The sequence below is a fragment of the Peromyscus maniculatus genome, chromosome 20, assembly GCF_049852395.1.
Source record: "Peromyscus maniculatus bairdii isolate BWxNUB_F1_BW_parent chromosome 20, HU_Pman_BW_mat_3.1, whole genome shotgun sequence".
Lineage (NCBI taxonomy): Eukaryota > Metazoa > Chordata > Mammalia > Rodentia > Cricetidae > Peromyscus > Peromyscus maniculatus.
The window spans coordinates 48,451,832-48,472,109 of record NC_134871.1 but is presented as its reverse complement, the minus strand read 5'-3'; the positions used below and the strand labels follow the sequence as shown (position 1 = coordinate 48,472,109).

General features: G+C 53.5%; 3 protein-coding genes across 7 annotated transcripts in view; 1 reads left to right on the top strand and 2 right to left on the bottom strand.

The window, feature by feature from the left end:
• Positions 1-1,495: 1,495 nt before the first annotated feature.
• On the bottom strand, positions 1,496-10,031 carry Polr2f (RNA polymerase II, I and III subunit F). Its single transcript, XM_006979135.4, has 5 exons — positions 9,889-10,031; positions 7,307-7,376; positions 6,130-6,260; positions 1,871-1,942; positions 1,496-1,665 (listed from the first exon to the last, which is right to left on the bottom strand). Exons 1-5 carry the CDS (start codon positions 9,906-9,908, stop codon positions 1,575-1,577), a joined length of 384 nt encoding a protein of 127 aa, XP_006979197.1. The 5' UTR covers positions 9,909-10,031; the 3' UTR covers positions 1,496-1,574.
• An 8-nt stretch (positions 10,032-10,039) lies between these two features.
• Positions 10,040-17,547, top strand: C20H22orf23 (chromosome 20 C22orf23 homolog). 2 transcript variants are annotated; one of them, XM_006979134.4, is made up of 7 exons: positions 10,040-10,181; positions 10,344-10,455; positions 12,940-13,002; positions 15,725-15,907; positions 16,426-16,554; positions 16,770-16,870; positions 17,010-17,547. In XM_006979134.4, the coding sequence occupies exons 2-7, from the start codon at positions 10,353-10,355 to the stop codon at positions 17,079-17,081; spliced, it is 651 nt and encodes a 216-aa protein (XP_006979196.1). In that variant the 5' UTR covers positions 10,040-10,181; positions 10,344-10,352; the 3' UTR covers positions 17,082-17,547. The 2 variants fall into 2 exon arrangements, with proteins under 2 accessions (XP_006979196.1, XP_015853295.1); XM_015997809.3 differs by having other exon boundaries at positions 16,695-16,870.
• An 8-nt stretch (positions 17,548-17,555) lies between these two features.
• The window catches only part of Micall1 (MICAL like 1), a 40,208-nt gene continuing 37,485 nt past the window's right edge, over positions 17,556-20,278 (bottom strand). For all 4 annotated transcript variants that reach the window (XM_076556319.1, XM_042264838.2, XM_006979133.4 and 1 more), the window contains one exon: positions 17,556-19,962. In XM_076556319.1, coding sequence (XP_076412434.1) covers positions 19,841-19,962 — 122 coding nt within the window. In that variant the 3' untranslated portion in view covers positions 17,556-19,840. The remainder of the gene's footprint in view (positions 19,963-20,278) is intronic.

Sequence of the window (20,278 nt, the reverse complement as noted above, 5' to 3'; positions counted from 1 at the left end):
AGTCGGGAGGTTTCACAATGCTGGCAAGTGACGGCATATTCCGCAGAGGACAAACCGGGACCCGGCCAGCTGAATGAGGGGCTTCGCCAGAGCAGCAGAATGGGGGGGGGGGCGCTCTCTTCTCCATCTCCTTACACCCTATCCCCTAAGGGTTAACACCCCCTCCTGCCCAAGCTCCATCTCCCTTTAATCACATCTGATACTGAGCGGCCCAGCAGGGAACAAAGGCCCCATTGAGAGAAATGGGGCCGAGAAAGTGACCCCCGCACTCTGGGGTGGCTGCCTGGATGCCAGCACAAAGGCGGCATTTCAGAGCTGAAATTTCAGCACCCAACTTGATTAAAGGATTCCAAAGGCTTGGAGGAGGGTGGCCGGGGTGCGAAGTCTATGACTCCCAGAATTAACCCTCATCCAGAGCAGCAGGCACCCCTCCCACTCTTGGGGCCACTCATCCTTCCCACCCTGACCAGGGTGCCCACACATGTGGGGTGCCATGCCTCTTTGGAGCTGCAGTGGACCAGAGGTCAGGCCAGACTACTCAGAAGCCCGCCTCCTCCCTTCTAACTATGCCAGTGTCCATGGCTGTCTTTTCTAAAAAAAATCGTTAGACATGGTCTCACATAGCCCAGGCTGACTTTGAACTCACTGTGTGAGGCTCCTGCCTCCGCCTCCATAGTACTGTGTGAGATTATACTTGTGCCCCACCATCCCCAGCTGCACACACATCTCCGCCACAGGATGTGAAAGGAAGCGGGATGCACCAAAGTGAGCCCGTCGCCGAGTGAGGCAGGAGAGGAACTCCAACTCAGGCTGAACTCAAGGGCACAGCATCCCAGCTCAGGTCTGAGAAGCAGAGGGCACAAGGAGGCAGGCCAGAGAGAGGGCCGTGGAGGGCACTGGGCGGCACTGGCCAGGGCCAGGGCCGAACAGGTGCTTGGTCCTTGCTCCAGGTGCTGACTTGTCCGACAGGGCTCTGCTGGGGACAGTGGGGATCACTGCACCCCCACACTTCCTGCTAGGGCACCACTCGTGAAAGGGGATCTGAGTCCTTGATAAGAGCTCGAGGCAGGTCCCTAGGAACAATGGCTGGCTTGATGAGACCTGCTCTGTGATACTCCTGAGAAGGGAGAAGCCCCTGCAGCCAGTCCCCACTGGAAAGGAAATTGGGGGTTTCCATGGCAACCAGCTCCCTGGGCACAAAGACTCATCTGTCTGCTGAGAAGGCAGCTGAGGTGTCTCCCTTGCAGCAGCTTTTGCTCTGGTGCGTGGGGAAGACAGAGGGAGGGATGGGGGGGACTCATGGGCCAAGGGCCTTGGTGCTTCCGAAGAGCTAATAGTCACAGGGCCCCCTGGATGTGAGGGCCCCCTGGATGGGAGGGTCCCCTGGTTGGGAGGGCCCCTGGATGGGAGGCCCCCCTGGTGTGGCCCACTCCCTGCAGCAGGTCAGGAACAAGGAAGCAGCAGGTAGCAGCACTATGGACAGCAGGCACAGAGGGACGGGAGGGTGAAGTTTATTATTTACATGTCTACAGTGGGCATAGGAACGGCGCCCAGGCACAGTCCAAGAGCTCTGCTCAGTCGGTGATGATGAGCTCGTCCACGCCCCAATCCTCATAGCTTCCATCGGGCAGGTAACGGCGAATGATAATTGGGATCTTCCGGGCCCTGTTGTGGGGAGAAGTCAGGGCATGAGGGCTGGTGCCCGGGCTCTGCGCAGAGAACAGGTGGTAGAGGCGGGGGCCGCGTCAACGCCCCCCACACACACTCCTGGGAGCCTGACTATAAAGATCAGACCACCTTCCCCAGACAGGGAGGCCTGAGAGCTGCATGCTGGGCCCTGGAGGAAGCGAGCACCGTCTGAGGGACTTACTTGAGTTCCTTCATGGCGATGAGCAAAGGGTCTGTCTCCCCCTCCAGCTCCACCATCACGGGGGCACACATCCTGCAGGGGCAGCAGACAAGGCTCAGAGGTCACGACGGTATCCTGATCCTCACCTAGCACGGTCCCTAGGCAGGCAGCTGTGGTGGCAGTGCTGTGCAGGGAGCCTCCAAGGACAAGCCCTAGATTTCTCTCCATATCCCAACAGCCTCATTTAAGATGAAGACGGTCGGCATTCCCTGCCTCACGAGACAAATGATCCCAAAACACTAAAGACTCCATGCCACTCACTGTTCTCGCCTTGATAGTCTTTATTCCTTTGACGGCTGACTTCTGACTTGTGAGGAAACTCAGGTACGGAAAGGTGAGTGACCTGCTCAGGGTCACACAGGCAGAGTGTCAGAGCCACGATTTGTCCCTAACCACTGTGCTATGCTGTGGCCATGGAACACACTAAAGTCATCGAATGGAATGTTCCACCAGAAAAGGCCCTTCATTCTCCACACCAGTCCAACCCCACAAGCCCTTCACAGCAACACCCCAGAAGGGCCCCTCTCCAGCCCTCATTCAAGCTGCCATAACAAACTTCCAGGCCTCGCCTGTGTTCCGGTTCTTAGGTGTCCCCCTTCTGCTCTTGGGTTAGCATGATGACGGTACTGGAGGGGGCTTCGGAAGGTCGTGAGGATGGGACCACTGAGGGTGTAAGTGGCTTTAGAAGAAGGGGAAGAAACCTTCCTGAGAAATTCTGTCCCAGGGCTGGAGAGACAATAATTAAGAGCACTTGCTGCTCTTGCGGAGGACACAGGTTTGATTCCCACCACCCACATGGTGGCTCTCAACCATCTGTCCCTCCAATTCCAGGATGCTCTCTGAAGGCATGGGCCTACATGCAGGCAAAATGCCCATTTAAAAAAGCATCGTGGCACACGCCTTTAATCCCAGCACTTAAGAGACAGAGGCAGGCAGATCTCTGAGGTCAAGGCCATCCTGGTCTACAGAGCGAGTTCCAGGACAGCCAGGGCTACACAGAGAAACCTTGTCTCAAAAAAAAAAAAAAAAACATGCCACTCACCCAGTTAGCAAGGGGAGCAACATCGGCCACCAGGTGGTGCTAGTGGGCCACACTAAACCCAACCGGAAGCAACCCAAGAAGCGGCTTCCTTTAGCACCTGAGCAGAGGCTTGGCCCAGTGCTGTGCCCAGGACAGGCAGAGCGCCACCAGAGCGCGTGAGTCCCTCGGGGGAAGGAGCACTAAGGCCTGGACTACGCCGGAGCCCTCTTACTCCACAGAAACCGCTGACAGTGGGTTGTCCTGGATGGGGGCTTGTCTAGACACCTCACATCCTATGAAGGCTCCCCACTGGCTCATCAGACACATGCCAGTTTGAACCTGTCCCTGCAGGGTCTTCTGACGTCTCTTACTAACTTTATTTAACTACTTAATTTCTTTCTTAAAGTTTTTTTAATTTGTATTTGTGGGTCTATGCTGGGGTATGTACAGGAGGTGCCCATGGAGGCCAGAGTGTCAGATCCCCCGGAGCTAAAATTTTATGTTTACAGACATGCTTTTGTGTTTACGTAGCTAAACCACGCGTGTGGATGTCCAGGAGGCCAGATGAGGGCATCAAGCGCTCTTAACCTATGAACCACTTCTGTGTCTTGTGTGTTCACGGCAGTCCGGGCTTTAGTGCTCCTTCTCCTGAGAGGACCCCCTGCCCTCTGCTGACCCCTGCCCTCTGCTGACCCCTGACCTCTGCTGCCCTCTGCCCTCTGCTGACCCCTGCCCTCTGCTGACACACTGCCCTCTGCTGACCCCTGTCCTCTGCTGCCCCCTGCCGACACACTGCCCGTGTCGTTGACGGACAGCAAGGCTGGATGGATCCTGCGGACTCAGCACAGGGTCAGAACCACTCAGACTGTACTTCGTGTGTTCGGATCTGTGCACGTGTGGTCACGGGCCAGAGCATGACGGAATCAAGTCAGTTCTCTAATCTACCCTGCAGGTCCCGAGATCAGGGAGTCAGGGTTGGTGGCAGGCATCTGTACCGGCCAAGCCTTCTTGCTGGCCCCCTCTAGTGGCATCTCTGCCACCACTGTACTGCAGCTTGACACCTCAAGCTGCACCCATCCACACTATTTTTAGCACCAAGGTATTAAGATCAATCCACTGAGTCTATTAAGATATAAATTGATGCCGGGCGTTGGTGGTGCACGCCTTTAGTCCCAGCACTTGGGAGGCAGAGCCAGGCGGATCTCTGTGAGTTCGAGGCCAGCCTGGGCTACAGATCCAGGAAAGGAGCAAAGCTACACAGAGAAACCCTGTCTCAAAAAACAAAACAAAACTATATATATATATATATATATATATATATATATATATATATATATATATATATATATAATGTGTGTGTGCATATATACACATATATACACATATACACACATATACACATATACATATACACATTTACACACACACACACACACACACACACACACACACACACACACACACATATAAATTGAGGAAATATACTCCAGAATACAGAATGGAAGTAGACAGCTGAAGTCATCCTCTGATCTGATTGGGAGCATGTCCACCTCGCAGGCGGGAACAGGGAGAAGGGGCATGTGATCCTCTCCCTCTCCTTTTAAGAGGTAATGTACAAAGGCAGGAAATACCACCTCCTTCAGGCCCTATAGCCCCAGGTCATGAGTGGAGCAAATACCAGGGATATGTGCAAAACCACCATCCTTCATCTGCCACCCTGGGGATTCTCCCCCTCCACGAGGCTGCCCTGCCTTTTTGAACCCTTTGGGAAGCATTATCCAGCCCTGCCTTGACTTCAGGCTCTCTGTGCTCTGGTCCAGCTCTCATCAGATCTCTGGCAAGCTGGGGACGACCTCTTTAGTCCCTCTGCATCCTCAACAGTCTGCACAGACTATGAAGGCTTTCTGCTAACGGGCCTTGTTTTTTTTAAAGATTTATTAATCATGTATACAGCGTTCTGCCTGAATGGATGCCTGCAGGCCAGAAGAGGGCGCCAGATTTCATTATAGGTGGTTGCTGGAAATTGAACTCAGGATCTCTGGAAGAGCAGCCAATGCTCTTAACCTCTGAGCCATCTCCAGCCCCTAATGGACAAGCCTCCCAGGACGCTCAGCAAACTGGCAATGTCCTGTACCTGCGCTATCCCTGTGCTGTGGGCCGCAGAGACGCTCCTGATCCCTGGGATGTGTCTAGTATTTCTTGGGGGGAGGGGTAGGGAGGCTTGCTTTTGTTTTCATTTGTTTGCATAGGTTTTTTGTTGTGGTTTGGGCTTTTTGTTATTGTTTTTAAGATAGTGTCTCAATATGTAACCCTAGCTGTCCTGGAACTCACTCTGTAGACCAGACTGGCCTCGGAACTCACAGAGATCCACACGCCTCTGCCTCCTAAGTACTGGGATTAAAGACATGTGCTACCTCACAGGGCCAATTTTTTTTTTTCCAAGACAGGGTTTCTCTGTGTAACAGTCCTAGCTGTCCTGGACCTCTATTTGTAGACCAGGCTGGCCTCAAACTCACAGAGATCCCTGCTGGGATTAAAGGCATGCACCACCACCACCACCACCACCACCACCACCACCACCACCAGGCTCAATTTTTTTTTTTTTTTAAGTTTAAGCCCCCTTTTATTTTTCCAAGGTGTTTTTTTCTTCTGTCTTTAATAGGCTTTGGTGGAGGTCATGGTGCACTAGCAGGTCTAAATGGTGGTGGAGGTGTTCCGTCCTTCCAGGCTTCACGAGATCAGAGTCCTGACTACCTTGTTATGACCGGCACAGCCCACGCAGTAATGCTGCTTGGCACAGAGTTTGGGAAGCACAGGAGTGTCGAAGACACTCTCTTCGGATATGTCCCTGACAGCAGCAGACTCTACGGTGTTCTGAATGACCAACTTCTTTTCTTGTTTGTTTTGAGACAGGGTTTCTCTGTGTAGCTTTGAAGCCTGTCCTGGATCTCACTCTGTAGCCCAGGCTGGCCTCGAACTCACAGAGATCCGCCTGGCTCTGCCTCCCGAGTGCTGGGATTAAAGGTGTGTGCCACCACCACCGTCGCCACTGCCCGGCTTTCATGGCCTGTTTTTTACATCACACCACAGGCTCCCTGAGCCCAGCACGATGCCGGGCACACGGGGGCTGGGCAGATCACCAGGCTGGGGCTCACTGTGGCCCAGCTGACAGAGAAGACAGTGGAGAGGCAACACTTACGCGATCTGGAGAGCGCGGGTGCCCAGCACACGGGCTCGCTCGTACTTGGTCATGTAAGGAGTGGTGATGCGCTTCTGGTTGGCCTGCGGTCGCTCACCAGAGGGGAGGATCTCAACGTTCTCCTGACCTTCCTGGACCAAGAAGACAGAGGAGAGCTCAGGCAAGCCCTGGGCCAGGGAGGGTGACGACGACATTGGCACTCGCCACCACCCACGCTTCCTGGATGTCGAGAACGTACAACCTCTCACTAAGACCCACGCCTCACAACTCTGGGAGGCAGGGACCATGGTCCCTATCCCGGGGATTCCAGAATCAGCCAACCTGACCAACGTCTCCAAGCTGGCAGTAGAGAGGACTGTGCTCAGGACTCTAGGGCCAGCTGCCCTGCCCGAAAGAAAGCTGGCCCTGTACATGACGAGCACAGCCTAGACAGGAAGTTGCACAAACACCAGATCTTTCACAGACTGCAACTGAGTCAGTGGGTCCAGTGACTGCACAGGGTAAGGAGAAAGAGTCACACCCACACTGAGCAACAACCCGCCACACACCTGCACATCTGTTCAGGAGAGATGGAGGACACATGGGTCCTGGGTTCCAGCCTCTGCAATGCACACACGCATGCACAAATAATAATCTGGCCAAAGCCGGGTGGATCTCTGTGAGTTCGAGGCCAGCCTGGTCTACAGAATGAGATCCAGGACAGGCACCAAAACTACACAGAGAAAACCTGTCTCAAAAAAAAAAAAACAAAAACAAAAACAAAAACAAAAACAAACAAACAAACAAACAAAAAACAATAATAATAATAACTGTTTGCTGAGTGCTTACACTCAGCAATGGTATTTTAAGTGTTTGGGATAGAGTAGTGAATAAGAGACCAAAGCTATTTCTACCTGGGCCCATGATTTTAATCACATCACTCAGGTGGCAGAGGAAGGCTGATTTCTCTGAGCTAGAGGTCAGCCTGGTTTAAATAGTGAGAGTTCCAGGGCTATAAACCAAGAACAAGTGTAAAAAGCCCATACATGACAAGATACAACAATCCCGAGACCTGGCTGAGTGCATCTGTGGGAGACACGTTCCTGGAAAAGGAACGGCAACACCTTTCGGCAACCGTCACCCACCCCACTGTCTAGCATCCGGGCTGCGCTGTAGGGAGCTGAGGGTGGCTACTGACCTCCTCGGCATTTTCCAAGTCATCTAGTCCTTCGTCCTCCTCCACATCGTCAAAGTCATCGCCATCGAAACTAAGCCAGAAGAAACTAGTGGTTAGAATATCACCCGCCAGAACGAGGGACGCATCGGGGCCCCTCGGCTGTGATGCAGGAGGGACCAGCAAATCTCAATGAAGGAATCAAACTCTACCTCACTTCATGCCTTCCATCTTGTCCCATCTGCCCCCAAACGATGTTAGGACACCTTCACCGCAGTTTCCCTCATGAGAAACACTTCAGTCAGCATGTAAACAAGTACTTTTCTGGCCTAGGGATTTTTTCTTAAAAGGTTTACCTATGTGTTTATACGTGTGCCTGTGGAAGCCAGAGTGAGGGTGTCAAATCCCCTGAAGCTGGAGCTGAGCTTTTAGTCCCTGGGAGAGCGAGTGCTGGAATTCACTAAGCCATCCCTCCAGTTTTAGCTCTATCGGAAGGGGAAAACTATAGATCTGTGAGTGCGATAGGACACTCCTGTACTCCTGGCATGTGGACCATGGGAGTAGGAGACTCAGGATTTTAAGCACAGCCTGTGCTTCATAGTGAGATTCTGTCTTGAGAACAAAAACAAAATTTACTTCAGGGCTGGAGGTGTAGCTCAAAAGTAGTGTATACATAACATGCATGAAACCCCTGGGCATTTGATTCTCAGCACCAAAACATTACCTCCATTACCCCACCTCGCCCCTGGAAAAAAAAACCAAAAAACACATTATTCTCTTCTCCCTCCTGCTACAGCCTAATTCCATGTTCCCTTATGGTGGTGGTGGAGTGGGGGGATTAAGGGCCAGGTGACATTGTCATCCTCATGGCTTCCAGTTACCAGGCTTCTAAAAATATTTTTATTTGCCGGGCGGTGGTGGCACACACCTTTAGTCCCAGCACTCGGGAGGCAGAGCCAGGTGGATCTCTGTGAGTTCGAGGCCAGCCTGGTCTACAGATCGAGATCCAGGACAGGCACCAAAACTACACAGAGAAACCCTGTCTCAGTTAAAAAAAAAAAAAAAAATTGTTAATGTGTGCATGAGGTGTGTTTTTGTGCAGGCCCACAAATACCACCAGGACAACCTTTCCCACTCTCCCCTTCTACCACAGGTTCCAGGGATCAAACCTGGGTTGTCAGGCTTATGCAGCAAGCTCCTTCAACCACGGATCAATCTCATCAGCCTCCTATGGTGTAAATGTGTGAAGGAGCGGCCCAAACTCACTACCTGTGAGTCTTCTCTTCCCACGGTCATAATCTCCCCTCAATAAGACTCCTGTCATCCCAGCTCTGCTCACTGACTGCCTTTATTTTTGTTTTGTTTTTTTGAGACAGGGTTTCTCTCTGTAGCCGTGGCTGTCCTGGAACTCTCTCTCTGTAGCCCAGGCTGGCCTTGAACTCACGGAGATCCACCTCCTGAGTGTTGGGATTAAAGGTGTGCCAGCACCAACTTAACTGATGATCTTTCCATTGCTAAATCCTTTCCACTCATCTAACAGCTAGCAGACCCGGCTCCCCACTTCTGCTTCCCACTCTGGGGGGCTCCTCCTCAGCCTTTCCTGGGCTCCCCTCTTTTCCCCAGTCACCCACCAGCGATCTCTTCTCCACTGGCAATCACTACCCTGGTAAACACTCCCATCTCTGCATCCATTGCACTTTCGCCTGTGGTTTGTTTGTTTGCTTGTTTTTGAGACAGTCTCACCCTGTACACTATGTAACTCAGGCTGACTTCTAGCTCACGACAATACTCCTGCCTTAGCCTGCCCAGTGCTAAGAGTACAGGCCTTAGATGCAGGCTATCCCCGGGTGGGGTCAGCTTATGGCTTTTCCTGGATCCGGGTGTTGCCTGCCAGTAAGCCTGTCACAGAAGCTGTGTCTGGGGCCTCTAATCCGGTCATGGCAGCTGTGTGGTCAGGCTGTGTTGCCCGTCCCCCACATATGTATGTATGTATGTATGTATGTGTATACCAGGGGCCAGGCACGGTAGTTCATGCTTTAATCCCATCATTTGGAAGACAGAGGTGGATGGATCTCTAAATTCGAACCACCTGGTACACAGTGAGACGTGGTCTCCAAATAAATAAAAGAAAAACCTGTCCAGAATTCGGTCGAGCCTGGCGGCTCATGCCAACACTCGGGAGGCTGAAGCAGGAGAACTGTGGCGAATTCAAAGCCAGCCTGAGCTACAGAGTGAGCTCCCGGCCAGTGCGGGGTTCAGAGTGGGACCCTGCCGCAAACAACACTAAACTTCGTGTTCCCCAGAGTTCAGCCTCACTTCTGGCCACCTCTGCTACAAGCCCGCGCCTGCCCCCCGCCTTCCAGGCCCTTCTCTGGACTGCTTCTTCCTCCCTGTTTCCACGATGGCACCAACTACCACCCGCATTCCCTTCTGGAAAGGGGGTGCCCGGAGGGCAAGCAAGGGCTTCACCCTGCACACCGTCCCCCATTGCACCGCGAGGGAGGAAGTGCTGAAGACTTCGCCCCACAGACCCAGGAGCTGGGCTAGCCTGTGCTCCAAGCGCCCGGCTCGCACCACGACCCCCTCCCCTCCGAGCGCGCGCTCACTTGTCCTCGTTGTCTGACATGATGCCTTCTCCGCACTGGCCGGTCCGGACGGAGCTCAGACGAGCAAACCGCGCGCCTCACGTCCCTCCGGCACTACGCGTGCTCTGCGCGCCTGCGCCGTGACCCAGAAGCAATCGCTTCCGGGAGGCCGCCAAGGGCCAGGTGCAAATGCGCCTGCGTGGCGGGGGGGGGCGTGTGCGCTAGTTACCATAGTAACCCGATGCGCTTGGTGCGGGCACTGACACACTGGCATCCCCGAGGATCTCTTTGAGGAGGGCGCTGCCACGCTTAGGGTGAGCGCTGCGTCCGGGACAGTCACGATGGAGACTGTGGTCACTGCGCTGTCCGGAGCCAAGGGTTCGGGCACCAGCTCCTCAGACTCCCAGGGTGCTGGCGATGAGAGGTCGGGACCGCGACGCCAGACGAGGGCTGGTCATTGCTTCTCTCCCTCCTAGGGCCTTCCCATGGCTTCACAGGAGAGGGTGGACGCCGTGACCAAAGGAAACGGGTTCCGGCGCTGCCGTAAGCAGGTCGCTTACACGCCGGGGACCTGCGAGCTGCTCAGAGGTCAGTGCTTTCGGAGGAACGACGACAGAACGGTGCTGATTTCCTTTGAGAGTCTGGGTTTTACATTGCGCTTTCAGTGAAGCCTGACTCCTCCCCACCACAGTAAGACTCACATCCCAGTACCAAATCCAGTTCCCTTCACTGGACTTAGCACAATATTATAGTCGGTCTTATAGGCGTTTAGTTCCCCAGCTATCACCTTCTTTTAAGATTTATTTTTATTTATTTTATGTGCATTGGTGTTCTGCCTGCATGTATGTCTGTGTGCGGGTGCTAGATCCTCTGGAACTGCAGTTACAGACAGATGTGAGCTGCCATGTGGTTGCTGGGAAACGAACCCAGGTCCTCTGGAAGAGCAGCCAGTGCTCTTAACCTCTGAGGCATCTCTTTAGCACCCCAGCTATCACCTTCTAAATGGTGAATGCCACCAGGCAGAGAAAGTGCCTGTTTCTGCTCACAATTGTGGCTCCAGCCTCTGATGCATGAATGAACATAGATACATTCATTTATTCAACAACTTAAAAACCTAATATGTGATTTGGATATTGTTCTAGGTACTGGAAAGACTGTTATGGGGATTGCAAAAAAACAAACAAACCACCAAAAAACAATTCTTGCTCTCATAAGCTAATAGTACAGGAAGTTAACAAGAAAAAATTATAAAGCTGGAGTGTAGCTCAGTAATATGATATATGCTAGGCATACATGAAGCCTGAATTTCAATCCCAACACAACACAAACACACACACACACACACAAACGGTGTGTGTGTGTGTGTGTGTGTGTGTGCGTTACAATTGGAGAGATGTCTCAGTGGTTAAGAATGTGTACTGCTCTTCAAGAAGACCCAAGTTCAGACCCCAGCACCCATGTTAGCCACTCACCAAAATAGTGTGTGTTTGTGTGTGTGTGTGTGTGTGTGTGTGTGTGTGTGTGTGTGTCTGTCTGTCTGTCTATTTTAGGCAGATATAACGATATGCAAGCTTGCTGCTTGAGAGGATTGCCTGAGTCCAAAAAAGCTGGCCTGGATAATTAGTAATACCCTGTCTTTAAAATAAAATAAAATAAAATAAAATAAAAAAGGGTGTAGAGATAGCTCAGAGATTCAAAGCACTTGCTGCTATTCTGGAGGACCCCAATTCAATCCCAACAACCATGTCAGGTGTCTCAAAACAACCTATAACTCTAGCTTCAGGGGATTCAGTGCCTTTTGCTGGCCTCCGCAGGCACCAATACACACACAGGCATACTCATACACACAAACACTTAAAGCCAAGTGGTGGTGGTGCACACCTTTAATCCCAGGACTCAGGAAGCCGAGGCAGGTAGGTCTCTGAGTGTGAGGCCAGCCTGGCCTAGAGATGGAGTTCCAAGATAGCCAAGGCTACACAGAGAGACTCTGTCTTGAAAATAAATAAATAAATAAATAAATAAATAAATAAATAAATAAATAAAATTAATAAAACCTTAAAAAAAACTTTTTAAAAGCCATATATAGTGGCTCATGACTTTAATCCCAGTACTCTGGAGTCAGAGGTGGGTGGATCTCTGTGAGTTTGAGGCCAGCCCAATGAACATACCATTAGGCTACATGGTAAGAGCCTCTCTATAAATAAATAGAAAGATAGATTAGTGAACAAATAAATAGAAGAAAAGGAAAAACCCTAGAGTGTCATGTGCTCTAGAGAAAGTGGAGTGGACAGAAGAGCATGAGAGCTCAGTTCAGAGTCGGGAGGCAATGCTGCAGTGTGCTGCTGAGACCGGGGAGATGAGGGGGTCCGCTGCAGCTGGGGAGGCTCACAGAGGGAGTCCACTGCAGCTGGGGGGGAACTCACAGAGGGGTCCGCTGCAGCTAGTGGGCGCTCACAGAGGGTGTCCGCTGCAGCTGGGGGGCGCTCACAGAGGGGGTCCACTGCAGCTGGGGGGGAACTCACAGAGGGGGTCCACTGCAGCTGGGGGGCTCACAGAGGGGGTCCACTGCAGCTGGGGGGGGCTCAGGGGTCCGCTGCAGCTGGGGGGGGCTCAGGGGTCCGCTGCAGCTGGGGGGGGCTCAGGGGTCCACTGCAGCTGGGGGGGGCTCAGGGGTCCGCTGCAGCTGGGGGGCGCTCACAGAGGGGGTCCGCTGCAGCTCAGGGGCGCTCACAGAGGGGGTCCACTGCAGCTGGGGGGCTCACAGAGGGGGTCCGCTGCAGCTGGGGGGGGCTCACAGAGGGGGTCCGCTGCAGCTGGGGGGGGCTCACAGAGGGGGTCCGCTGCAGCTGGGGGGAGCTCACAGAGGGGGTCCACTGCAGCTGGGGGGCTCACAGAGGGGGTCCACTGCAGCTGGGGGGCTCACAGAGGGGGTCCACTGCAGCTGGGGGGGAACTCACAGAGGGGTCCGCTGCAGCTGGGGGGCTCACAGAGGGGGTCCACTGCAGCTGGGGGGCTCACAGAGGGGGTTCGCTGCTGGTGGTGGGGGGGCTCACAGAGCACTTTGTTTTGCAGTGATGATGAAGGAATCCAAACTGACCAACTTCCAGCAACGACACATCATGGATACCATGAAAAGTAAGGACAGTCACTCTAGAGACTTCCTGGGCAGAGGGACCAGGGATACATTTTTTCTATTATTTATTTTTATCTTGTGTGCAGGCGTATCGGGTCCCCTAGAACTGAAACACACAGCCGTGAGAATTGAACCCAGGTCCTCTGAAAGAGCAATCAGTGTTCTCAAGCACTGAGTCATCTCTCCAGCCCTCCCAGGGAGACATTTTTAATGCTCCTCTATATGAAGGGGAAGGGGAGTTCATTTCAGAGGGCAGAGATGAAGCCAGACGTGGTGATGCACACCTCTAGTCCCAGCACTCAGGAGGCAGAGGCAGGCGGATCTCTGTTAGTTCGAGGCCAGCCTGGTCTACAGAGTGAGTTCCAGGGCAGCCATGGTCATTACACAGAGAAAGCCTGTCTTGAAAAACAAAAACAAACAAACAAAAAGTCCCAGGCCAGCCAGGGCTACATAGTGAGACCCTGTTTCATAAAAATGCATTGGCGAGAGTGAGGCGGGCTGGAGAGAGGGCTAAGTGGTCAAGAGAAGGTACTGCTCTTGTAGAGGACCTGAGTTTGTTTCCCAGCTCCCATGCTGGGTGACTCACAACCACCTGCAACTCCAGCTCCAGGGCCATCCCATATCTCTGGCCTCAGTGCACACTGCACTCATTCAGAGACACACAGGCACATATGTATCTATATATGACTAAAAATAAAATATATATATTTTTTGTTTTTTAAGACAGAGTTTCTCTGTGTAGCCTTGGCTGTCCTGGAACTTGCTTTGTAGACGAAGCTGGCCTGGAACTCAAGAGATCCACTTGCCTCTGCCTCCCAAGTGCTGGGATCAAAGGTGTGTGTGGCCAATGCTGCTGCCGCCGCCGCCGCCGCCGCCGCCGCCGCCGCCGCCGCCGCCGCCACCGCCACCACCACCGCCACCACCACCACCCAGCCAGGGAGAAGGAACACTTAGTGCTGTGGCAGAGACCCTCGGTTCAGTTCCTAACACCTACATGGTACCTCACAACCATCTAAGCTCTAGTTCCAAGTGATCCTTTTCTGGCCCGTGGGCACCAGGAGAGGTTCATACATAGTGTACATCCATATATGCAGGCAAGCATTCACACACATAAATAAAAGTAAACCTTGAAAGGCAAACCTCCCTGAGAATTCACTGTCTACCTCTCCTTAACCAAAACCCTACCACTGTTTTGTAGCTTGGTTCAAGCCACAAATTCCTCTCCTTCACCTGAATGCCCAGAATCACTGAGGCCACTATTTGCTTGATGAGCACGGGCCCAGGGAAGAGGTGGCCCTGGGACATGGGCTCATCCTGAGAACGGCATCTACTTGGTTCCCTGGAGGGAAGGCAGGTGGGGGTGATGGCAGACTCCTCCTTGCAAGCCCACAGGACAGGAACTTGTTGTGCTTCATGCCCCTTGTTCATCCTCCCACCTGGTGGTCAGCCCCGCAGGCTACAACCTGAGCCTGACCTGATCGCTGGTCTCCTCTGCTCCCTGCCAATGCTGCATGCTGTTTGAAAAGCTGCTTCCCTTGGCCCTAGATGAGACTTTCAACAGCAAAAAGGGTAACTCTTCCCCAAACCCTCCAACGGCTCCCTACGTTGCAGAATAAAATCATCTTTCCAGAAGCTTCCATAAGTCCTGATCGCTGTCCCCCACCCCATTAGCCCCTTGGATGCTCCCTAGATATCTCGGCATGCACTGCCTCCACACCTGCACCCCAGCTGTCCTCTCTACCTCAGAGTAACTGCAGGGTTGGCTCTCCACTCTGGCTGTCTTCTCCGGTGTTACCCTCTTACAGAAGCCGCCCCTGTTCAAAACTACAGTCTGGGCTATGGTTTTGGCTCAGTCGGCAGAGCCCTTTCCTCAGATGCACCAAGCCCTGGATTGCATCCCAGCACCATATAAACCAGGTGTGGGGTGGCACATGCCTGTAATCCGTGCACTTGGAAGGTAGAGACAGGAAGAACATCTTTAGCTTTATAGGGAGTTGGGAGGCCAGTCTAGATAGATCTTGCCTTTAAAAAAAGCCAAAACCAAAACACAGGGCTGGTGAGATGGTTAAGCCGGGAAAGGTGCTTGATGCCAAGTGTAACAATCTATCTGAGCTTCATCCCTGGGACACACATGGTCAGAGAGAACTGATTCCTACAAGCTCATATACGCACGCATGCACACACGCACGCACACACGCACATGTGCGATAAAAAACAAAACAAAACAAAACACAGCAGGCCAAAGACTCAGTGTATGAGAATGTTTACTGCAGCATTGTCAGAAGTAGTAAAAATCCAACCAACAAACACAAAACAAAACAAAACCAACCCAGAGAGAACCCGAATGACTAGCCGAATAAATAGTGTGATCACTCTAACAACTAGTACATTGCTATACAAAAATAAGTTACATATCAATGCATCTTTATAGAAAGTTGGTCATGATAAACTGGTAAGTGAAAGAGGGTCTGTTACTGACCACATGGTATGATCCAGTGTTTAAGAACCGTATGTGTACACACCGAACAAGACATCCTTGAATGTGTCTTAGAAGCATCCAGAACGAGGAGCAGCCACCTAACTGCTGCTACAGCCCGCAGAGGGCAGGCTCCGAGGGGCCTGGAGACTGGCCCATGCTTGTTGACTTCTGGCTGGCAGCTGCCGTTTTTCTTTGAAAAGACAGACAGACCGACAGGGTTGTCCCCCCGACTCTTCTGTTCCCAGGAGGAGCCCCTCTGCCTCTGCAGTGCAATCCCACATCCAGCCAGAGGAGCTCGCCTTCCAAAAAGCCGGCTACAGCCACCTACCTGCCTCCCATCCTGGCCACCCACTCCCACCTGCGGCCTGCAAGCATGTGTCGAGCCAATGGGGCATACAGCCGTGAGCAATTCAAGCCTCAGGCCACCAGTAAGTGACCGACCGGCTTGGGCTAGGGGCGGTCTCCATCTTCTGGGGTTACAGCAGCCTGGGACAGACAGCACCATTCCCGTAGTGGGTAACAGACCCAGGCTGGTCACAGAGCAAAGCAGGCAGGTGGCCCTCTTCATCTTCCTACAGCTTTTTTCAAATTACTCCGATCCCAATCCCAGAGGGATGTAGATGCCAGCTGCTTATCCTCCTGGTCCCTCAAGGCTGTCTCCTCTGTATTTGAGCCCACATCTGGGAGCCCTCCTCCTGGCCTCTAACATCGCTCTTGGCCCAGACCCCCCAGCATCCCCACCTCAGAGGCCAGCGTTTCTGGGTTCTCTATCAGCTCTGTACTGCAGCCTTTTTCTTGGTGGTTTCAACTGCTAACCTGACCTGTCCTCCTGGGGGAAACGCTGGGTCTGCACGAGCCCCCTCCTCACAACCCAGACATCCTGCAAGTGTGCAGACAGGCAAACAGCTGTGCTGCACCTTACCAAGACCATCCCTGGGGCCTGCAGGAGATCTGGAGAAGGAGAAACGAAGACTCCAAAATATCTTTGCCACTGGGAAGGACACAGAGGAACGGAAGAAGGCTCCCCATGTGCGGCAAGAGGACCTACCTCCTGAGCTGGACCGGTTTGAAGAACGTGAGTGTGAGTGTGTGTGTGTGTGTGTGCGTGCGTGCGTGCGTGCGTGCGTGCGTGTGTGTGTGTGTGTGTGTGTGTAACTGATGAGGCTAATGAGAACAACATGACTTGATACAGACCTTCCCCCCACTCTCCCTCAGAGACCATGCGCTGCTGCCTGGGCCCCTGTGCACTCCCACTGCCCTGTGCACTGATGGCCCTTCCCCTCTGTGCAGTGGTGAAGGAAATCCAGGACAGGAAGGAATTCTTGGCTGCCATGGAGGCTCTGGGACAGGGCAAGCAATACCGAGGAATCATCATGGCTGAAATCTCCCAGGTAGGAGAGCCCAAGAAAGTGGGGAGCAGTGGAGCCAAATGGGAGGAGCCCCAGCCAGCAAGGCTTTAGCCTCTCAGGTGGCAAGGTCCCGCCACGCTGTCCGGCCGTGACAGCGGCTCCTCCTGATGGCCCTTTGCAGAAACTACGGGAAATGGAGGACATTGACCGCCGTAGGAGCGAGAAGCTTAGGAAGGCCCTTGCCACCACTTAATCCAAGACCAGGGTGGGCCAGCCCAATGCAACCACCAGAGCAGCACGACCACCAGAGCCCTCCTTCACTTCGCCAAGCGGTGCCATCCCCAGGTCTGCCCACCCACGGGAGCCACACCAGACCACGGCGTGGCACTGTCTTGGAGCACAAGACCAGACACTGCCCGGGGATGCAGAGGCCTCAGTGGTGCCCCTGAGCTGTGTCACAGCCACGGTGTTGAGGCCTTCTGTAGGGGGAAGAGCCCCAGACACACCGGGTTGACACCCAGGCTCACCACTTTGGACATTTGCCCAAGGGCACCCTCGCTGGCTCTCCCCCTGCCACTGCGGGCCTCCGGGTGCTCTGTGAACACAGTTCTGTCCTAGATATCTTAGGATCTACTTCTTTGCCTTCTTGTAGCCTTGGGCAAATGTTTAACCACAATGATTAATTGGCCAATAAAGCACATTTAACTTGGTCATGACAAGTGCCGCCTTGTTTCCACAGGGATAAAGCCTATTTATTCAGAATCAGAACCTGTCCAGCGCAGATGGGTTCTAACTGCTGTTTGCATATTTCCAGAGGAACAGAGAAACAAAGTTCCTGAGCAGCCTGCAGTCAGTGCTAACCCTCAGGACTGAGGAGTGAGCTGGGTGGTGGTGGCGCACTTGGGAGGCAGAGGCAGGCGGATCTCTGAGTTCGGGGCCAGCCTGGTCTACAGAGTGAGTTCCAGGACAGGCACCAAAACTACACAGAGCAAACCCTCTCAAAACCACCCCCACTCACACACACCAAAACAAACAAACAAAAAAAAGACTGAGGTGTGAAAACTCAGGTTCCCCAAGACACTCTATCCAGGTAGTTAGCTACAGAGGAGCCCACTTGGGGTTACAGGTCAACTTGGTGGCTTCCACCAAACGAAGACCACAGGAAGAAACATAAATGGAGGGAGCCATAATGAAAGGAACCCGACAAGGAAAGCAGCCCTGTTCCCCACCTGGTACGCCAGCCCCTCTGCCCCAAACTGATTCACTGCGTGCACATCAGTGTCCTCCCTTCTGCTGGTCACTGCTGACAGTGACCAACCAGCCCGACCTTCACTAGTATTCTATCATTTCCCTGTCTCCATAAATGGAAACATTTCCTGCACCTGTCACAAGTCCCATAATTCCAACAGAACACACAATCTGTCTTCTTGTCAAGAATAAACATGGCTACTATGCAGCAACCAGCAGATAAGGGTCAGGTCAGCAGGGACACACCCTCCAGCTCCCAGGCCTGGCCCGAGCGTAGCCCACCGTGGCCAACTTAAATGTGAAGTCAGCAGGTACAAATTGCGCCTGTACAAAAACTGGATTCTGGGTTTCTTTTGAAAAAAGTGGGCAAGATTTGGCAAGCCTGTGCCCACGTTCACAGGATACAGGTGACTTCTGTGAGAAAGGCTGTTCTCTTGAGACATGGAAACTGTCCTTGACACTGAGACAGCCTAAGGGAGTCCTCTCTTGGGCTACAGCAGCTGGGTCACAGGGCTCCTCTGAAAGACCTCTGAGCTGCTGGCCCTGTCTCCAGGTCAACAAGTGCGCTTGGAAAGACTGCCAGGGGCTAGATGGGAGTGAACAAGCATCTCTTCCCAAACAGGAAGGGAATCCTGCCCAATGGTAGGCAGTGGTGGTCAAGTTCCCAACTGAGTGGACAGCCCAGACCCTCCCGGGGGTACCTAGCCATGAGGTGGAGCACAGACAGGCAGAGGGGGACAGATGTGGATGTGCTCTAGACGACTGGGCACTGGCAACTGAGGTACAGTGCGTTCCTTCCCAGGATGCACAGAGTGGGGCACTAAAGACCCCGACAGCAAGAACAGTGCTTGGACCATAAGCTGCCTGGCATATTCCCCAGGGAAAAGAGGTACCACACCACTCTTCTCCCAGGGCCACTCAGTGGCGAGTGGCCATCGGTCCTTGGAGGGGACCAGCAACAGAGAGACAGACAGCACCGAGCACGGGAAGGAGTGTCCGTCCCCTGGGCATGGGGCGGGGCAGAAAGCCTGCATCACAAGTCAGGACACCTTAGAGGACAAGGGTTAGCACCTGCCCAAAGCACGCCTTCCTAGGCGAGTCTGAGTCACCGCCTCAGCAGACACCAGGGCCCTGCGTGGTGGGCGAGACTTCCCATGGAGCAAGGCCGAAGACGAGGGAAGAGCTCCCTACAACTTGGAAGGCAGGGGAAGCAGTACATTCCCAACCGACACAACACAGCGCTCACTGAGGGGCCGGAATCTGAGACTTCACAGAGCTCCCGAGTGAGGGGACGTGACTTTCAAGGGCATCTGTGTTAGACGCGGAGGCAGGGACTAAGGGTCCGGGTGAGAAGGAAGAAGCTGGGCAGCCAGCCTCGCCGCTGGCTTCTGCAAGGTGCACACGTCCCAGGCCAGGGCCTGCCTTGGGCAGAGGAGCAGCAAAGACTCCATCTGGCCTGGCTCAGAGGAACAGGGAGAGCGGCTGCCTCCTGCCTAGACCTGCACCCCTCCTTGCCCCTGGGTCCTGTCACAGCAGCTGGAGTCAAAATCCAAGGGGGCAGGACTGAGTCACAGCTGTCTGGGCCACAGGGAAGAGGGAAGAGAACTTTAGCCTAGACCAGCTGGCGACCCCAAGGAGGGCAAAGCTCACCCAGGGACTCCCTCCCGAGGTCATCGTGTCCCCCTTGGCAAGTCTTAGGGCAAGCAGAGCGCTGCTCTGGCCTCAAGGCTCCCGGAGAGGAGAGGAAGTCGGCTTCCCCCTCTGTCAGCTCTTGTCCCCAGGGGCCTTGCTTTTGGTGGCCCGCTTGTTTCCCAGAAGCTTCAGCATCTTCATGGTCTTGAACTTGCCTTTCTTCTTACCCTCAGACTCAGCCTCTTTCTGGAACTCTGCAGCAAAGAACAAAGGTACTCAGCCAGGGAAGGAGGGGAGCAGCTGGGGGAGGGCGGGGCAGGATGGAGCAGTGGCCAGTGTCACTGAGCAGGTGTGTGACCATCAAGGCTCCGGTCCATCCATGCACCAGGCCACATCACTATACCCAATCTCTCTTTCCTCCCTGAGATCCACACCTGGGAGAACAATCTGGAACCTCTGAGGCAGCGGTGCTCAGCCTGTGGGTCATCGCATATCCTGCCTACCAGATATTTACATTACGACTCGTAACAGTAGCAAATGAAGTAACGTTAAGGTTGGGGGTCAGCACAA

Bases quoted from the DNA above. Each gene is read 5' to 3' on its own strand.
- Polr2f (XM_006979135.4), bottom strand. From the start codon at position 9,908: ATGTCAGACAACGAGGACAA. The intron at 6,261-7,306 runs GTCAGTAGCCAC...TTCTTGGTCCAG, and splicing joins ACTTGGAAAATGCCGAGGAG to GAAGGTCAGGAGAACGTTGA. The intron at 1,943-6,129 runs GTAAGTGTTGCC...CTGCCCCTGCAG, and splicing joins ACCCGCGCTCTCCAGATCGC to GATGTGTGCCCCCGTGATGG.
- C20H22orf23 (XM_015997809.3), top strand. From the start codon at position 10,353: ATGGCTTCACAGGAGAGGGTGGACGCCGTGACCAAAGGAAACGGGTTC. The intron at 10,456-12,939 runs GTCAGTGCTTTC...TTTGTTTTGCAG, and splicing joins GACCTGCGAGCTGCTCAGAG to TGATGATGAAGGAATCCAAA. The intron at 13,003-15,724 runs GTAAGGACAGTC...TTCTGTTCCCAG, and splicing joins CATCATGGATACCATGAAAA to GAGGAGCCCCTCTGCCTCTG.